General features: G+C 41.4%; 1 protein-coding gene across 1 annotated transcript in view; it reads left to right on the forward strand.

Moving 5' to 3' along the window:
- Nucleotides 1-8,036: 8,036 nt before the first annotated feature.
- PMFBP1 (polyamine modulated factor 1 binding protein 1) overlaps nt 8,037-16,407 on the forward strand; it is a 54,317-nt gene continuing 45,946 nt past the window's right edge. Inside the window, exons 1-3 of the mRNA XM_023210313.2 lie at nt 8,037-8,138; nt 8,922-8,993; nt 15,161-15,313. Coding sequence (XP_023066081.1) covers nt 8,982-8,993; nt 15,161-15,313 — 165 coding nt within the window. The 5' untranslated portion in view covers nt 8,037-8,138; nt 8,922-8,981. The remainder of the gene's footprint in view (nt 8,139-8,921; nt 8,994-15,160; nt 15,314-16,407) is intronic.

Consider the following 16,407-nt stretch of genomic DNA (forward strand, 5'->3'; position numbering starts at 1 on the left):
TGGGAGAGGTACCCTCTAGCAAAGCTACATTTCAGCCCTCAAAGAAGACCATGATGTTGAGCCCTTACAGGAGGTTGCTCATGTACTGTGCGGGAAAGGACCCATGTAGAAACTGGAGTTGCAGGCCTACGGGGAGCTAGTGGACAGACTGGGCATGCAAGGGTAGGTATCTGCAGCCAATGGCTTTGGGAAGCTCCCTCACCCCTTGAACACACCAAGTAGGAGATGTGGTTTGGTGCCAGCAATACCAGCTTTGTTCTTTTATTAGATGTTCAAAGAATACAGGAGAGAACCAGGCTCCTTCCTCCTAATGGCAACATCTGGCATTTATGTAGCCAGGCACCTTTGATCCTTAAGGATCCCAAAGCACTTTACAAACTGCTGTAGTGCTAATGGCCATAGCAACGATAGTACAGTAAACATGGCCAGATATTCCCCGTACTGGTCCCCTTCTCTTGATTCTGCAGTGTACACACAGTTTTTCCTTCTGGAAGGAAAGATTCCAATTTGGATCTGAGACATCTCTTTTGTTTGTCATTTTTTGCTAAGTTTGTTCAGGACTGCCTTTTTTTTTTTTTTTAACAAAAATACTTCACAATCGTTTCTTAATAAACAGTACTTCATTTACACTTTCAATTATCTTATAAGCCCATTTCTGCCCCTCATCCTCATCCCTCCCACTCTAGAGAAAAATGGAAATGTTCTGCTCTCTTGGGAGTCAAGAATCTGCATTGCGGATGAGGTTGCAAATTCAGACACAATAAACAGAATTAAGAAAAACTGAGCTGGCATTTGACAGAAATTGTAAAATGACACTCAGAAATGTTGCTCTTGTGGAAATTACTGATATTAAAATATAAATCAGTGTCTTGTGTTTCCCATAGCACCAGGGGCTCTATTAGGTTATGCAGTTTGATTGCTGAGCTGAACCTAAGAGACTTGGCAGTTCAGAGCTGAAGTTATCACAAAGCATTTAACCCTTCTTCTGCTGGAGAGCAGGCACCTCTGAGAATGCCAGTTGATAATATCGCCCCCAAAAGGCCTTGCCTTTTTGGTTGAGCCCTTTGAAACCTGGGAGAAGGTGGAGGAGGGCTGGGTTGGCGAGGATAAAGGAATTTGGAAAATCTTTTCTTAAGCATCTTGTTTCATAGTACCAGCCCAGGGTAACTCAAGAAGCAGAATCTGTGTTGGAGTTTATGTTGGAGAGGGCAAAGAAAAAATGCCCATTAAAAATGTCTAAATATTACCCCATTACATTATTTATTTAATCCCCATATCAACCCTGTAAGGTAGGTATTATTGTTCCAGTTGTTTCTAAATGAGGAAACTGAGACTCAGAGAAGTTAACCTGAGTCAAAATGTGAGCCCTGACTCCATGAAGAAGTGGCTGAGGCAGGGAAAAGTATAAGATGAACCTGGAGCATCTTGTACCCAAAAGGAAGGATGCGCTTAAGAATGGATATTTTTGAAAGGGCCCAGGAACCAACCTGAAAGAGCTCCCGTTGGCCAAAGCTGGAATGTTTGAGCAACAAAATAAATAACAGTATTAGATTATAGCCCATATAATAGATATCCATGAGTTCATAGTGATGTAAACAAAACATTATTTAAATGGGTGAGAAAGAGCAGCTGTTTCTTACAGAAGAATTCCAGTGAATAAATGTAAAAGAAACAAAGGAAAAAGAAGACCCCCAGTAGATACTACTGTAATAATTATTGCAAGTGAGATCCACCTTACTAAAGATAGCAGGTGACAGTTTAAAGAACAACAGGATATTTGTATACTCTCAAAGTATCTCCCTCAAGATATTTATTAATTATAATGGGGAAAAATAATAACTTTATAGTAGATAAACCCAGTAGACACCAGCATAACCAAGTGACCAAGGCCAACGTCATCAGGGATAAGATGCATGGATATCATGTATCCCCTGACATGATATACTAAGAAGGTGTATTATACACTTGCCCAAAATGCACAGCCTCAATCTCAGCACAGAAAAACATCAGGCACTTTGGGAAGCCAAAGCAGCCAGATCACTTGAGCTCAGGAGTTTGAGACCAGCCTTGGCAAAACCCTGTCTCTACAAAAAAATACAAAAATTAGCCAGGCATGGTGGTGAGTGCCTGTAGCCCCAGCTACTTGGGAGGCTAAAGTGGGAGTATTGCTTGAGCCTGGGAAGTCCAGGTTGTGGTGAGCTGTGATGACACTACTGCACTCCAGCCTGGGCAACAAAGTAAGACCCTATCTCAAAAAGAAAAAAAAAAAAAATCAGGCAAATTCAAATTAAGGGGCATTCTATGAAATAACTTTCCAGTACTGTTTAAAATTCAAATTAAGGGGCATTCTATGAAATAACTTTCCAGTACTGTTTAAAAGTGTCCAAGTCATGGAGGACAAGGAAAGACTGAGGAACTATCATAGATTAGTGGAGTCTAAAGACCTAAGACAACTAAATGCAATATGGAATACTGGATCAGATCCTAGAATAGAAAAAGGACATTAGTGAAAAATTGGTGACATACTAACAAAGTACATAGTTTTGTTCATAGTTTTGGACCCGTGTTAATTTCTTAGTTTTGATCATTGTATCATCATGTGAGATGTTAATACTGGGGAAACTACGGAAAGGGTATACAGGAACTCTCTGTACTATTTTTGCAACTTTCTGGAAATCTAAAATTATTTCAAAAAGGCCTGTGTGTTCCTATTCTTTCACCAGAATACGTCACTGCTACCTTTGGGGAGAGACAAGGCGAATCACAAACAACCATAATAAAGGCAGATCGTTGTGTTAAAAGAGGTATAGGAAAAGGGCTGTAAGGGGGGAAGAGTACACACCTGGCAAGGCTGCTGTGAGGATTAGCTCTGTTATTTTATGTTCAGAACACTGCCTGGCATATAGTAGCTGCCATACAAGAGTTCATGTGACATGTAGTTTAGGGAAGGTGAAAGAAATGGCAATTGGATTGGGTCTTGAAGATGTGTGACTTTTGACAGGCAGAAAGAATATATCTCATAAAGAAGGAAAGAGCAACCAAATGGGAGAATTTGCTCCATGTCAGTCAATGATAATGGCAACAAAGATTAAGTGACTGTGTACTTCAAAATGGGAAATTTTCTAAAATGGCATGGGAGTAATGGTGGTGGCAGTGGGAGGGCTGAGATGTTCCTCTCTCCCTGACCCTGGCTCTTTCTACTCCATACAGCAAGTGGAGAAGGAGAAAGTGAAAACAAAGAACTGATGTCTCGAGAGAAAACCAAGGCAAGTCGAGGAAGGGAAGGGGCATTTGAGAAACCTATCTGTGGAATCACCAAAGAGCTGGTCCATAATGAAAAGGGGTTCCGAAATGTAGAGTAAAAGCAACTAGTGGAGGTACTAGAAATGGTGAGTGAGTTGTAGAGAGAGATCTCTGAGAGTAACTTAAATAAGGGTGTTTTGTCAGTGTCAGCTTGCATTAGATTCAGGTGTATGAAACAGAAAAATTAAAAACAAAATCATGACTTAAGCAAGATAGATATTGCTCTTTCTATCCAGGGCTGACAATGGTGGTTCCATAGCATTAGGGCCTCATGTTCCAGATGGCTGCTGGAACACCAGGCACTAAATCAGCATTGCAAGCCATTAGAAAGGTGGGAAGAGCAAAGAGCTGTGCACTACTTCTCTTTAAGAAGATTTCATGGACGTCTCTACAATACTTCCTTGTATGTCTCGTTGACCAAACCTTAGACACATAATCATACCTAGCTGCAAGAGAGGCTAGGAGATAGAGTCTTTTAGATGAGTGCCTGAGCATCCCAATAAAATGAGCATCTGTTACTAAGGAAAATAAAGAGTATGGATGAATATGGATGTTGGGACAGACAACGAACAGCCTCTGTGAAAGGTAGTAAAGGAGAGAGCCGGGGGAGAGGTTTTCATCTAGGACAGTGAGTCTCATAAATCCTGGATTCCTTCTCCTGCTCCTCCTGGCCCCTCATTTCTTCTGTCATCCAAAAGCCTTTTTCTGGGAGGACCCAATTAGCCCTACTTTCTCTCCAGAAGAACCTCAGTCCTGGAATTGGACTATGGCTCAGTCAGTGACATTGGTGTCAGGTTCCTATTCACTGTTACTCTGCAGAACCCCAAACCCTGGCAAAACCATCTCCAACATCATCTCCTCATACCTTCTCCCCCTACTGGTTATGCCCTACACTACCAGGGATTTTCTCCTTTAGAACTGGGTTTGGATTCAAAAGACGAACTCTCTTCATGCCAAAAAGCCTCTGCACATTGGCTGCAATTGTACATTCTGGATAGAAATAATTTAGTATCCAATAAGCATCCCTGTCTGTTCATGGGGCTCACATATTTTTAAAAATAGAGAAAATGTTGAGCACCTTCTCATCATTTCAATAATGAAGAGCTCTAAGATTCATCACGCTTTTTTCATTGGTAAGAGATAGAACATTGAAGAAAAATCTAAAGCCCAGCATAAGTAAAGGAAAGACTTATGGCTTAGTATAGGTAAGCCTAAGTTAGTTTGTATTATCCCATAAAGATAGCTTTAATTTTAAACCAAAAAAGCATCTTTCCTTGAAAACCCAGAAACATGTTTTAGATTAGGAAAAAGAGATCCTTGATATTCTTCCATCCCGGCCATGAAGGAAAAGGAATAGTCGGTGTTCCTTAGAGCAACAATGTCACCATGAGGCCAGGAGTTAAACATATACCCAGGCAGTTACCAGTTCCTTGGGGAGGGAGTCAAAATTAGCAATCTGTGATTACAGCATTTGTGTAACCTAACGTGGACAGGTGGTATGTGAAGTACTAACTGATATGTTTCACATCCTGGCCTGCTCAAACTGCACTTCAAAGAACTTGTTCACTTGTACCCCTTTTTGATCCTCTCTCCAAAACTAAACAAACACCCTCTGAGTTAGGAAAGAGGAGGAATAGAACGTAAGCAGGAGAATTAGACCCTGGTGAGATCTATGAAATGGGGCAGAAGGGAGGGAAAACAATAGATTCCCAGATAGGTTTAGCAATCCAACGGCAGAGGGACTTTTGATCAAAACCAGGAAAGTGAATATCATGTCCCCTTTCTCTCAGTACCTTTCAAGGTATAATATAGAATGCTGATAGGACAGATCTAAAAGATGGTCTGAAACCACTCACGTGTGGTGTGTGTGTATGTATGTGTGGTGCGTGTGTGCACGTGTTTGTGTCTTCATGGGGAACAGGGAGGAACATCTTCAAAGGATGAGGAAGGGCCAGGCGACCCAAAAGCCCTTAGGATGAGGAAGACACAGGATATAAGGTGATATGATTTGGCTTTGTCATCTTGAATTGTAATCCCACAATCCCCATGTGTTGTGACAGGGAGCTGGTGGGAGGTGACTGAATCATGGGGTGTTTTCCCCCATGCTGTTCTTGTGATGGTGAATGAGTTCTTATGAGATTTGATGGTTTTATAAGCGTCTGGCATTTCCCCTGCTGGCACTCATTCTCTCTCCTGCCGCCTTGTAAAGAGGTGCCGTCTGCCATGATTGTAAGTTTCCTGAGGCCTCCCCAGCCATGCAGAACTGTGAGTCAATTAAACTTCTTTTTTTAATAAGTTACCCAGTTTTGGTTATTTCCATATAGCAATGTGAGAACAGACTAATATTAATACATGTGGCCTACTGACCAGGACAATGACACCTCAGCACACTCTAGCTGGGAGAGATGCCCATGACCATGGACCAGAAGCTTCCCCTGGTGCCAGGATCCAAACTGGGACCTCAGAATCTTAGGTGGACTCTGGACAGGTCTTAAAGAGGTTGAGGGAATCATGAACTGTGAGGGAATCATGAACCGATTCATTTTTCACCTGAAAGTCATGGTGCTTTCTCAGAAATAACTAAGATTATGTTTTCTGCCATTTGGTGAAAATGGAGCTTAACAAAAACACTGAGTAATAGAAATATGTATTTTCTCTTTTTGCACACCTAACTTGATACTTGCTGCCTTAGTCACCCGTTTGAGGTGTGGTGTTAGGTGTTTCTTTGGAATCTGCAAGGTGCTCTGAGAGTGGACTGAGGGGAGGCACAAAACATCACTAGAAGCTCTGACCAAGTTTTTGTTTTCACTACAATCACTTTTCTTAGGCACAGCTGTCACCAAGAGAAGGCCTACTTTGAAAAAGCAGATGGCAGGAGTTTTGAATACAAGAAAGGAGTTCCCTGGGCAGATGGCAGCAGAAAAGGCATGAAGAAATAAAGGTCTCAACAGAGAGGCAGGAGGCATCTTTGTAAGAACAAAGGTTTGAGAGGAGAGAGACATGAGCAAAGTCCTGGCTTCAGAGAGTCAGTAACCGGGGATCTGGTAGAGAGTCCCTCCCTCTGGGATGAGCCCTTCCTCCACACAGTATCTGTCCAGCCACACTCCTCAGTCAGACAGCACTGTGAACATTCCCATGAGCATTTCGTAAAGCCTGTGGGGCTCCCCCAAAGCACTCTTCCCTATCCATCTGGCAAACATTACTGTCAAATGCATCAAAAACTTATCATATAACACTTCCAGTTTTTTCATCATAAGCCCTTCCAAACTGCCCGCTGCTATTGTTAATGACTCAAGATTCTGATGTCTCCATCATGCAACAAACTCCAGCTCTCTTTTTTTCTTTTTACCTTACTTAGTAAATTCAGTATACTTTCATGCAAATATTAGAACCTATGCCTTCTATTTTTCTTTGAAATGTTCTTGGCTCTTGCAACTACAGCTGTGTAACTCCACAGTAGATGAAACCATCACAATCTAGAAAATAAGTTTTCTGTCTTTTGGACAAGATTTCATTTGATTTCAGAATCATCTCCTGACTATCCGGTGGGCTTGCCTGCAAAGAAGTATGATTCTCAAGGATACATTTGTTCTGTTACAACTTTTTGTATGATACTTGGGCTGAGTTCATAGTTCCTCCTACAGAAAGATGTCCATCATGGTAGAGCACTGAAACGGTGAACTTGAAAGCTAGGAAAGACTTCTAAAGGCCATTTATTACAGCTTCCTAGTTTACAGAAGCAGAAATGAAGGTGCAGAGATATGAAGGCCTTTCCAAAGGCCACTCCTCCAGTGAGCTGCTGAACCAGGTTCAGAAGCTTGGTAGCCTAGAACCCTGTTTAGTGTTGTTTTATGCCACGCTATTTTTAATCTTGCTTGACTAGTATGGAAGTCATTTGTGATGGTCGCCAATACAGGCATACCTTGTGTTATTGCTCTTTACTTTACGGTGCTTCACAAATATTGCATTTTTAACAAATAGAAAGTTTGTAGCAATCCTGCATCAAGCAAGTCTAATGGCGCCATTTTTCCAACAGCATGTGCTCCCTTGTGTCCACCTCAGCATTTTTTAGCAATGAAGTATTTTTAATTAAGTTATGCACCTTGTTTTCTTAGACATAATACTATTGCACACTTAGTAGACCACAATATAGTGTAAACATAAGTTTTCTATGCGCTGAGAAACCAAGACATTTGTGTGACTTGCCTCATTAAGATATTTGCTTCATTTTGGTGGTCAGAAACCGAACCCACAATCTCTCTGACATATGCCTGTATTTCTTTGGGGAGATAAAGGAAGAAGTTAGGCATGGCCATGTGACTTGTTTGGCTAATGAAATGTGAGCAGAAGCAAAGTGTTTCACTTCCACTTTAAGAACCAGTAGGTGATTCACCAAGTTCCCTTTCTGCTACCATGGCAACAGGTAACATACTAGATAATAGAAGTTCCACCAGCTGAGGACTACGAGGAGACTGAGGACGATGTGGAGCAGAGCCCCAGCTGACTCATAAAGGACATGTAGCAAGAGTAAAAAATAAACCTTCACAGTTGTAAGCCACTGAGACTTGGGGGTTGTTTGTTGCTACACCACCACCTAGCCTGTCCCCACCAGGTGAGCCTGAGCCACACCTCCATTCCCACGACACACCTCTGTGCATGAAGACTTCAGAGGGTACACAATGCAGGAAATCAGAATTCAGCTCCATAAAACATTCCAGATTCCACACATCACCAACATTCTTTCTTCCTCTTGGCTTATATTAGGGATAGGGGATGTGGTTTATTACAAAAGATGAGTATTTTAATAGCTTCTTATTCCTTGAGCTATTCTGCAGGTAAGTTCCTGGTGGAAATTCTTCTATTCTTAGGGTTAAAAACAGAATGAATGAGATAATTTTAATAAGCTCAGTGCATTATGACCTCAAATGCATCATCCTGTACTTACACATACATACATGTGCAAAGACCTTTGGTTTCCTTGGAGGCTTTCTAGCTAGATAAGTCTCAGCACTTCACAGGTTTCCTAACTTTATGAGCATCAACATTATAACAAACTGATGCTTAAAAAACATCACATCATCAGATATTTCATATGAATAGTTACAAAATTAATGGAAGCTCCTCATAGAGTAGTAAGAGAGCCTTTGTGACCTTGGGTAAGTCACTTAGCCTCTCTGGGCCTCAGTTTCCTTGTCTATAAATGAGGATAGTAGTAGTCCCTGCCTCCCAGGGTTCATGTGAGAATGAAGTTGGGTCATGCACACCATGTCTGGTTCACAGTAAGTACATAATGTTAACTATATCTGAGCCATAGAGTACATAGAAATCCAAAAAGTAAACTCGATTCAGACTTTTTGCTTTCCAAGAAGGGTGAATTCAGAAACTGTTTGGTTCACCAAATAATGGTTTTCTGGAAAAGATGTAAAACCATGGTCCTACCATCTGGAGGTTTTAACACACTTTTGAAAACACAAACAGATGGGTAGGCAAATGGGTATTGCTAACAGTTCAGGAAAATTTTCCAAACCTCTTGCTGAGGGCCTAGATCCAGCTGGGAAAATCTTTAAAGGGCAGGCTCATTTATACTTTTTCCATCTTAAATACTTGGACTTTTTCAGGTTTATAACAAAGCTCAGAAAATACTAAAGGTTAAAGGAGAACTGAGAGCTGCCAAGGAAATGAAAGATGAGGTAAGGCTCCTAGCTCCTCTACATACATGGAGTTGAATATTCATTACAAGGGACTTTTTTTCATGTTTTATTATTCAAAATTCCAGTAATAAGCATCACAAAATATCATGGACAGAGGTGGGCAGCAGAGCATCGTGTTTAAGAGCCCAGACTTGAGCTGGGTGGGTCTGGGTCCATATCTATCAGCAGTATGATACTGAGTTTTTTGCCTACTTTAAGTTTCCTTTGCTTTATCTAGAAAATATGAATGATGATCACCTATTCCAAAGACTTGGTATGAGGATTAGCAACGGTAGTGCATGTAGAAAGTATTTAATTGATATTAACTATTGTTGCTAACATTCTCTCTTTATATGGAATGATATGAAGATGGAGTGTCTGATTAGTTTAATCTTTTGGTCAAACTGTGTTTATGGGGTCAGGCGCAGTGACTCAAACCTGTAATCCCAGCACTTTGGGAAGCCAAGGCAGGAGGATCGCTTGAGCCCCAGAGTTTAAGACCAGCCTCGGCAACACGGTAAGACCCCTGTCTCTACAAAAAAAAAAAAAAAAAATTAGCCAGGTGTGGTGGCATGCTCTTTTGGTCCCAGCCACTCGGGAGGCTAAGGCAAGTGGATCACTTGAGCCTGGGAGGTTGAAGCTGCAGTGAGCCATGATCACACCAGTGCATTCCAGTTGGGGCGACAAAGACCCTGTCACAAAAACAACGACAACAGCAACAAACTATGTTTATGTATGCCCTACCTTGTTTCGGAAAGGATTTAAGGGGACTGTTTTGATGAGTAAAGGATTGTCCCACGTACCACATGCTTTTTAACAGACCTCCTACCAAGAGGTGAGCAGATTCTGAAACAGGCAGTCCACTCCTTTCCTGCTGCATTACTGGAGCCATACAGAACTTGATACCAGTTCTGTGGGGAACAAGGATCTGGTATGGATTTTCTAGAAGGCTATTTCTTCATTTAACTTATATCTTTGGATCTCCTTCAATGTGCCAGGCATTCATTGTTCTAGGAGCTGGGAATAAAGCAGTGAACAAAATAGACAAAGATCCCTACTCTCATGGAGCTTACCTTCTTGGTAGAATAATTTCTCAAATGATATGATAGTGAAAAGTCTGTGAAAATTGCCCAGGTGCCAATAAAAATCAGCCCACGTTCCATAGGTGGCTCACCTCCACCATATGTCATGTGTATCCTACACTGTATACTTATGGCCAATTTTGTTTTTATGGCAAACACTAATCTAGCCTTCCACAATATGTGTCAGACAGTATTCTAAGTACGTTGTATCTACCAATGCATTTAATCATCACAACAACCTTAAGGAAACTATAATTATCTCTATTTTATACATAGGGAAATGTAGCCACAGAAGTTAAATAACTTGTTAATGAATACACAAGTGATAAGGGAATCTCTCAGATATCTTTTTTAATTTGTTAATCTAAGTGTGTGTGTGTGTGTGTGTGTGTATGTGTGTTTAGCCTTCTTACATTTCATAATGTTTTCTTTTTTTAATCTTTTTTATTATACTTTAAGTTCTGGGATACATGTGCAGAATGTGCAGATTTGTTACATAGGTATACACCAATTTTTAAAGAATTTAGAACACCATAAAATACAGTCACTCTTCAGTATATGAACATAATTGGTTCTAAATGTTTGTTCACAGGCAAAACCTTGTATAAGTACCCATTCATTTCCATCATAAGTAATGCAAGAACTGTAATATTTCTATAAATGGAAAAGTCAACTGGTAATCAAGTCAGTAATATCAATAATAGTGTTTAAAATTACTGCAGATAACTGTAAACTCTACTATTACACAAGTAAAATGTAAAAATTCCTGAATCAATGTTAGTTTTTAAGGTTTCGTGATTCTTAAGGCATGACTCTCACCATAAATTGAATGGTTGTGATATTAGTGGTGGTTAAAAGTGGTTTCCCATTGATTATTGAAGATTTGTCCTTATCCTCAGACAAATAAGATAATATCCCAAAGATGATGACCTTTATGGTGTTATTGGTTGAATCCTAAATTACTCTGGATTTTCATGTTGAAATGCCAAATCCCTGGGAATGCTGCCATTTTGAATCTTTTCAGTGCTCTTGGGCTCTGAAAATGCTACTGAATCACAAGCTTCAATTTAACATTAGCTTCCCCCAAGAAGAAGCTTGAGACTGTCAATACTTGGAAACCTAGAGCAAAATGTCTTCTCCTGTTTTGAAATATATGTTTGAGATACCATGCTTTTTGACAAAAGACCCATTTAATCAATACAGAAAATTTGCTTCAGTAAATAACCTATTTTCTAATAGTTATCATGAATATGGTAGCCACTGCAGTATCAGCACTCATCATTTTGCCTGTCAGTTGATAGCTGCTGCTGCTGTCATATGTTTCAAAGCCGAGTGACCAGGTTCCAACCTTATATAAGAGAAACCAGGTAACTAAGTACATGACTTATGTAAATGAAAACTCACCTGGCAGCGGAGACTTGTGATTTCAGCCATTGTTAATGACTTCAGATCCAGGACAGGATCAGATGGTGCCTGAGGGTCAACATTATGACTCTCGGTTCATCTCATGCCCCAGTAATGGTTACAGAGCTATGATTGATGAAATGTCAGATTAAATCTATCCCTATTGCATGTTGATACTCAAAAGGCATCTGCCTGGGATTTAGCCTTCATAAAGTAGATAGGATTATAAATAGTTTACAGCTAATATCTGTGTGAGATACTAGCAAGAAATTAGGTTCACTGAGACCCCAGAAACATTGGCTTTTCTGGGGTTCTGAGGTGAGCACAGCCTTTTCTAATAACTCCCTATAATTAAAAATTGAACATGGTTCTGGAAATCACCTGATGACTCTCCCAGCATTTTTACTCCTTTTCTGATGCATCAAAACCTCTTTGTAATTTGGTTTCCGGAGTGAATGGTTAAGTTTTGTTTTCAAAAGTGAATTTCACTTGACATCCATCAAAACATATTTGTTATTCAACTGGTTTAAGGAATGTTCAAAGAAAGATGATTTATTCCAAACCTTGTTTCATGAATGAAGACATTTTCTCAGAGACTCTGAGCCAATGCTAAATGTACAAATTAGATGAGATCATCTACATTGAAGATCCAATTCTGAACTTCTGGTGGTGCAAAAGAATTGGGCTATCAGGCCTTCTACTCAGAGGACATCCAAAACTGGAGGAAGAAAGGATATTTTTATTGGCCTGAGAGAGAGCACTTAACTTTTAATTTAGAGAAACTCAAGTGTGTATCATTGGTATTTTGTTAGTGAGCCTTCAGTGTACTAGTCTCCATGGGGAACAATCTGCTGCCAGGGTCCCTGCCTTAAGACACATATATTCAGCACCAAGGCAAGAGTATAGGGTATTTGGCTCTCTTGTGGAGCAGGCATCTTGTTGTCACCTAAATTGCTCGTAGATGCCAAAGAAAGACAGTCCTGTGGCCAGAGTGAAGAGGTTCCTCAGGGTCTCACTTCCTGGAGAGGCTCCATACCCTATTCCCAGTGTGGTAACCACAGGAAAGGGATCCAAAGCACCAGAATCAAACTACCACTCTTTATCGAGTTAAGCATTTTGTTTCCAAGTTAGAAAACAGTGTCTGTACACCGTTTTTTAAGGCCACTCTACACATACTCTCTTAAGAGAGTCCCTGGTGATTGTCTTAATGGTAATTACATGCTTAGGACAGTTGACATCCACTGTTATTTTTCTGGAAATAAGGAACGAAGGATGGGAGCAAGAGAGGAGGAGGGAGAGTTTTGAGATAATGAAATCCTTTTAATGACAGAGCCATGCCGTTAACCTAATTAAACTGTAAAGTGGTTAAAAAAAATCCAGGTACTAAATGGAAATGAAGAAATAAATCAGCGGAGACAGCAGCAGTTCTGGGAAACCTTCTGAATTCCGAATACTCTGACATTGCAATGTCCGATTCTCACCGTTGTCCTCCGGCCCCCCTCGGCCTTGTGTAGGGGTCCTTTAAACTGACCTATCCAGTAAGGCTTGATTTACGATGCTCATATCAGGTCTCCAGTTCCTCTGGGAATGTATGTTATGCAGCTCATATATTTCAAAAGACAAACCAGTCAGTCGGATATGATGGCACAGCACCAGCTACAGGGTCAGGAAGAACGTGCTCTCCTGGCCCTACTACTAACCAGATGTGAGATCTTGGGCACTGTGACTTAGTTCCCTTCACTATTTCTATGCACCTATCCCCTGCCTACTGCACACTTTTGCAGCTGTAACTCTCTTAGAAGAATTGTCTTTAGACTACTGAAGTCACTGCCTACAGGGGCAGAGAGCTGGAAGTTCTTAGTTGCTTATAACCCATGGGATGGCCATTGGCCATTGACTGACTGATGCTGAGTTTGACAGCCCAGCTTTCACTGACACCAGTCAGGACAGACTCTAAGGTGGAGCTTATATTCCAGAGTTTCCTATATGAGCAGGCTAAAATTACTGCCCACAGGATTCTCTGAAAATATACCTGTACTTGGTTTTTACCCCTTCCCTATCCTGCTTCCCCTTCTTCCATGCTGGTTTTTCTTGGGAGTGTTTCTTTAATAGATGCCATGAATCCTCACTTAAGAACCCTCTTGGTAATCTAACCTAAGAGATAAGTACTGTATTAGTCCATTTTCACACTGCTATAAAGAACTACTGGAGGCTGAGTAATTTATCAGGAAAGGAGGTTTAACTGATTCACAGTTCCACATAGCTGGGGAGGCCTCGGGAAACTTACAATCATAGCAGAAGGCAAAGGGGAAGCAAGGCACATCTTACATGGCAGCAGGAGAGAGACAGTGAGGGGAAGTGCCACACTTTTAAACTTGTAAGAACTCACTCACTATTATAAGAACAGCATGGGAGAAACCACCCCCATGACCCAATCACCTCCCACCAGGTCCCTCCCTCAACACGTGAGGATTACAATTTGAGATGAGATGTGGGTGGGGACACGGAGCCAAACCATGTACTTACCATGAAAGAACCAGCCTCAGTTCCTAGATTTAAAACTCAGCAGCAGTAACACCTGTGCTCATGAGCATTGTAGAAAACCAGCACAGTGACAGAACTGAAGCACTACACAGGTTCACACAGGACTTCTTCCTCATTCCTTTTCACACCATTACCACCCACAACTCTGGGAGTGGAGGTGGCATCCTGGTGTGATAAAGCCCCACCCTCCTACAGCAGCTCTGCACCCGCACCCCCACCCAAGTTACTATGCCTCACACACTCTATTTATATCTCAGTCACTACTTTCCATCCCCGTCTAGCAACAATTAGCTAATTCTTTTCACTCATAAACAAAGACAGAACTTAGCCACCAGCCCAGGGATCTCACTTTTGTTCCCATTGTGAATGCCTCTAAAGAAAAGCACTGTTGGGAGGCCGAGGTGGGCAGATCACGAGGTCAGGAGATCGTGACCATCCTGGCTAACCCGGTGAAACCCCATCTCTACTGAAACTATAAAAAAAAAATTAGCCTGGAGTGGTGGCGGGTGCCTGTAGTCCCAGATACTCGGGAGGCTGAGGCAGGAGAATAGCATGAACCCGGGAGGCGGAGCTTGCAGTGAGCAAAGATTGTGCCACTGCACTCCAGCCTCGGTGACAAAGCGAGACTCCATCTCAAAAAAAAAAGAAAAGCACTGGGTTTATAGGTGAGGGAGATCTTTTGGTAGTCTAGTGGGTAGAAGAGAAAGGTAAGAGACTTCAGAATCCCATATCAAGCCCATCATGGATTCACTATACTTGTCTTGACAAGTTCATTTGACATCTCAATATGTTCATCAGTGGCAGAGCCATTAATATTTATAGACAGTCCACTAGGTGCCTAGAATTATTCTAGGCACTGACTTCCTCTTGAAAAACAGGGGAATTGTCTGTGGTGCACCCTCAGCAGTGTGGTGAAGATTAATTAATATAAATCAGTAATTGTCTGAATAATGCAGAGCGCTCAGACACCTGGCAATTGGAAACTGTGTAAATGTTACACGGGATGAGTAATAACAGCTAACGGTTGATGGACAAATTTCCAGCAAATTTCAAGTCTCTGTCAACCTGTTAAGTGAATGAAAGCAAGCACTTTCTTGATAGCTTATAATTGATGCCTTTGTTTTTCTGGCTGCCTAGGCGGGGGAGAGAGACAGAGAAGTGAGCAGCCTGAACAGCAAGCTGTTAAACCTGCAAGTTGACATCAAGAATCTGCACGATGTCTGCAAGAGACAGAGGAAGACCTTGCAGGACAATCAGCTCTGCATGGAGGAGGCAATGAACAGCAGCCACGTAAGGGACTTGGCAGCGGCCGCTCACCCCTGCTCCCTCGACTTCTGCCTCTGTTCCCTTGGGCGGGAATAATAGAAAGTTCTTCCACTGTTCATTCAAGAGTACTTATTGAGCAAGCAATGAGAGAGAATTAAGAGAATTAAACACGCACACCCCAACACACACACACACAGAAAATGCCATTCCTGCCTTCAGGATTTTTCCATCTATCTCCAAGGTCATGTACATCCTAGGCACAATGTTTTCCTTATCGGGCCTTTCACACCTGTATTTACAGCCCGTTGCCCTGAAAATATCAGATCATAGTGATACAAGGGGAGCAGCATCTGCTATGGATCTCAGACAAACTTCTAAGTCAAAAATAAGTCAAACTTCTAAGTCAAAAATAACTTCTAAGTCATGAAAATAAAAACCATCGCACCTGCTCCAAGGTATCAGTGTGCATCAGGATAGCAAGAGATCTTTATTGCTGCACCTGTGTCTTACTGCCTATAAGCTTTTCTTCTGGATGCAGGAACCTGATAATAGGACAAGCTCAGTTTCTCAAGAGTTAATGCCTCTAGAAGCAACCTTCAAGCAATGTCAGATGAGGAGATGGTAGATTACATCTCCCACCTTCCTTTCTCCCTCGTCAGAGGTAACCCGAGGCATGCTGTCTCACAGACTTCCTCAATGCACCTGAGCCCAGTTGCTCACAGTGGTACCTGGCTTGATGACACACCTTTTTTTTTTTAACCCAATGTTGTTGTTGTTGTTGTTGTTGTTGTTGTTACGTGAGTAAGTTCTTTAGCGGTGATTTGTGAGATTTTGGTGCACCCATCACCCAAGCAGTATACGCTGAATCCAATTTGTAGTCTTTTATCCCTCACCACCCCCCAACCCTTCCCCAGAGTCCCCAAAGTTCATTGTTTCACTCTTATGCTTTTGCATCCTCATAGCATAGCTCCCACTTATAAGTGAGAACATATGATGTTTGGTTTCCCATTCCTGAGTTACTTCACTTAGAATAATAGTCTCCAATTCCATCCAGGTGGCTGCGAATGCCATTAATTCACTCCTTTTTATGGCTAAGTAGTATTCCATTGTATATATAC

This window comes from Piliocolobus tephrosceles, chromosome 17 (genome assembly GCF_002776525.5).
Source record: "Piliocolobus tephrosceles isolate RC106 chromosome 17, ASM277652v3, whole genome shotgun sequence".
NCBI classification, from domain to species: domain Eukaryota; kingdom Metazoa; phylum Chordata; class Mammalia; order Primates; family Cercopithecidae; genus Piliocolobus; species Piliocolobus tephrosceles.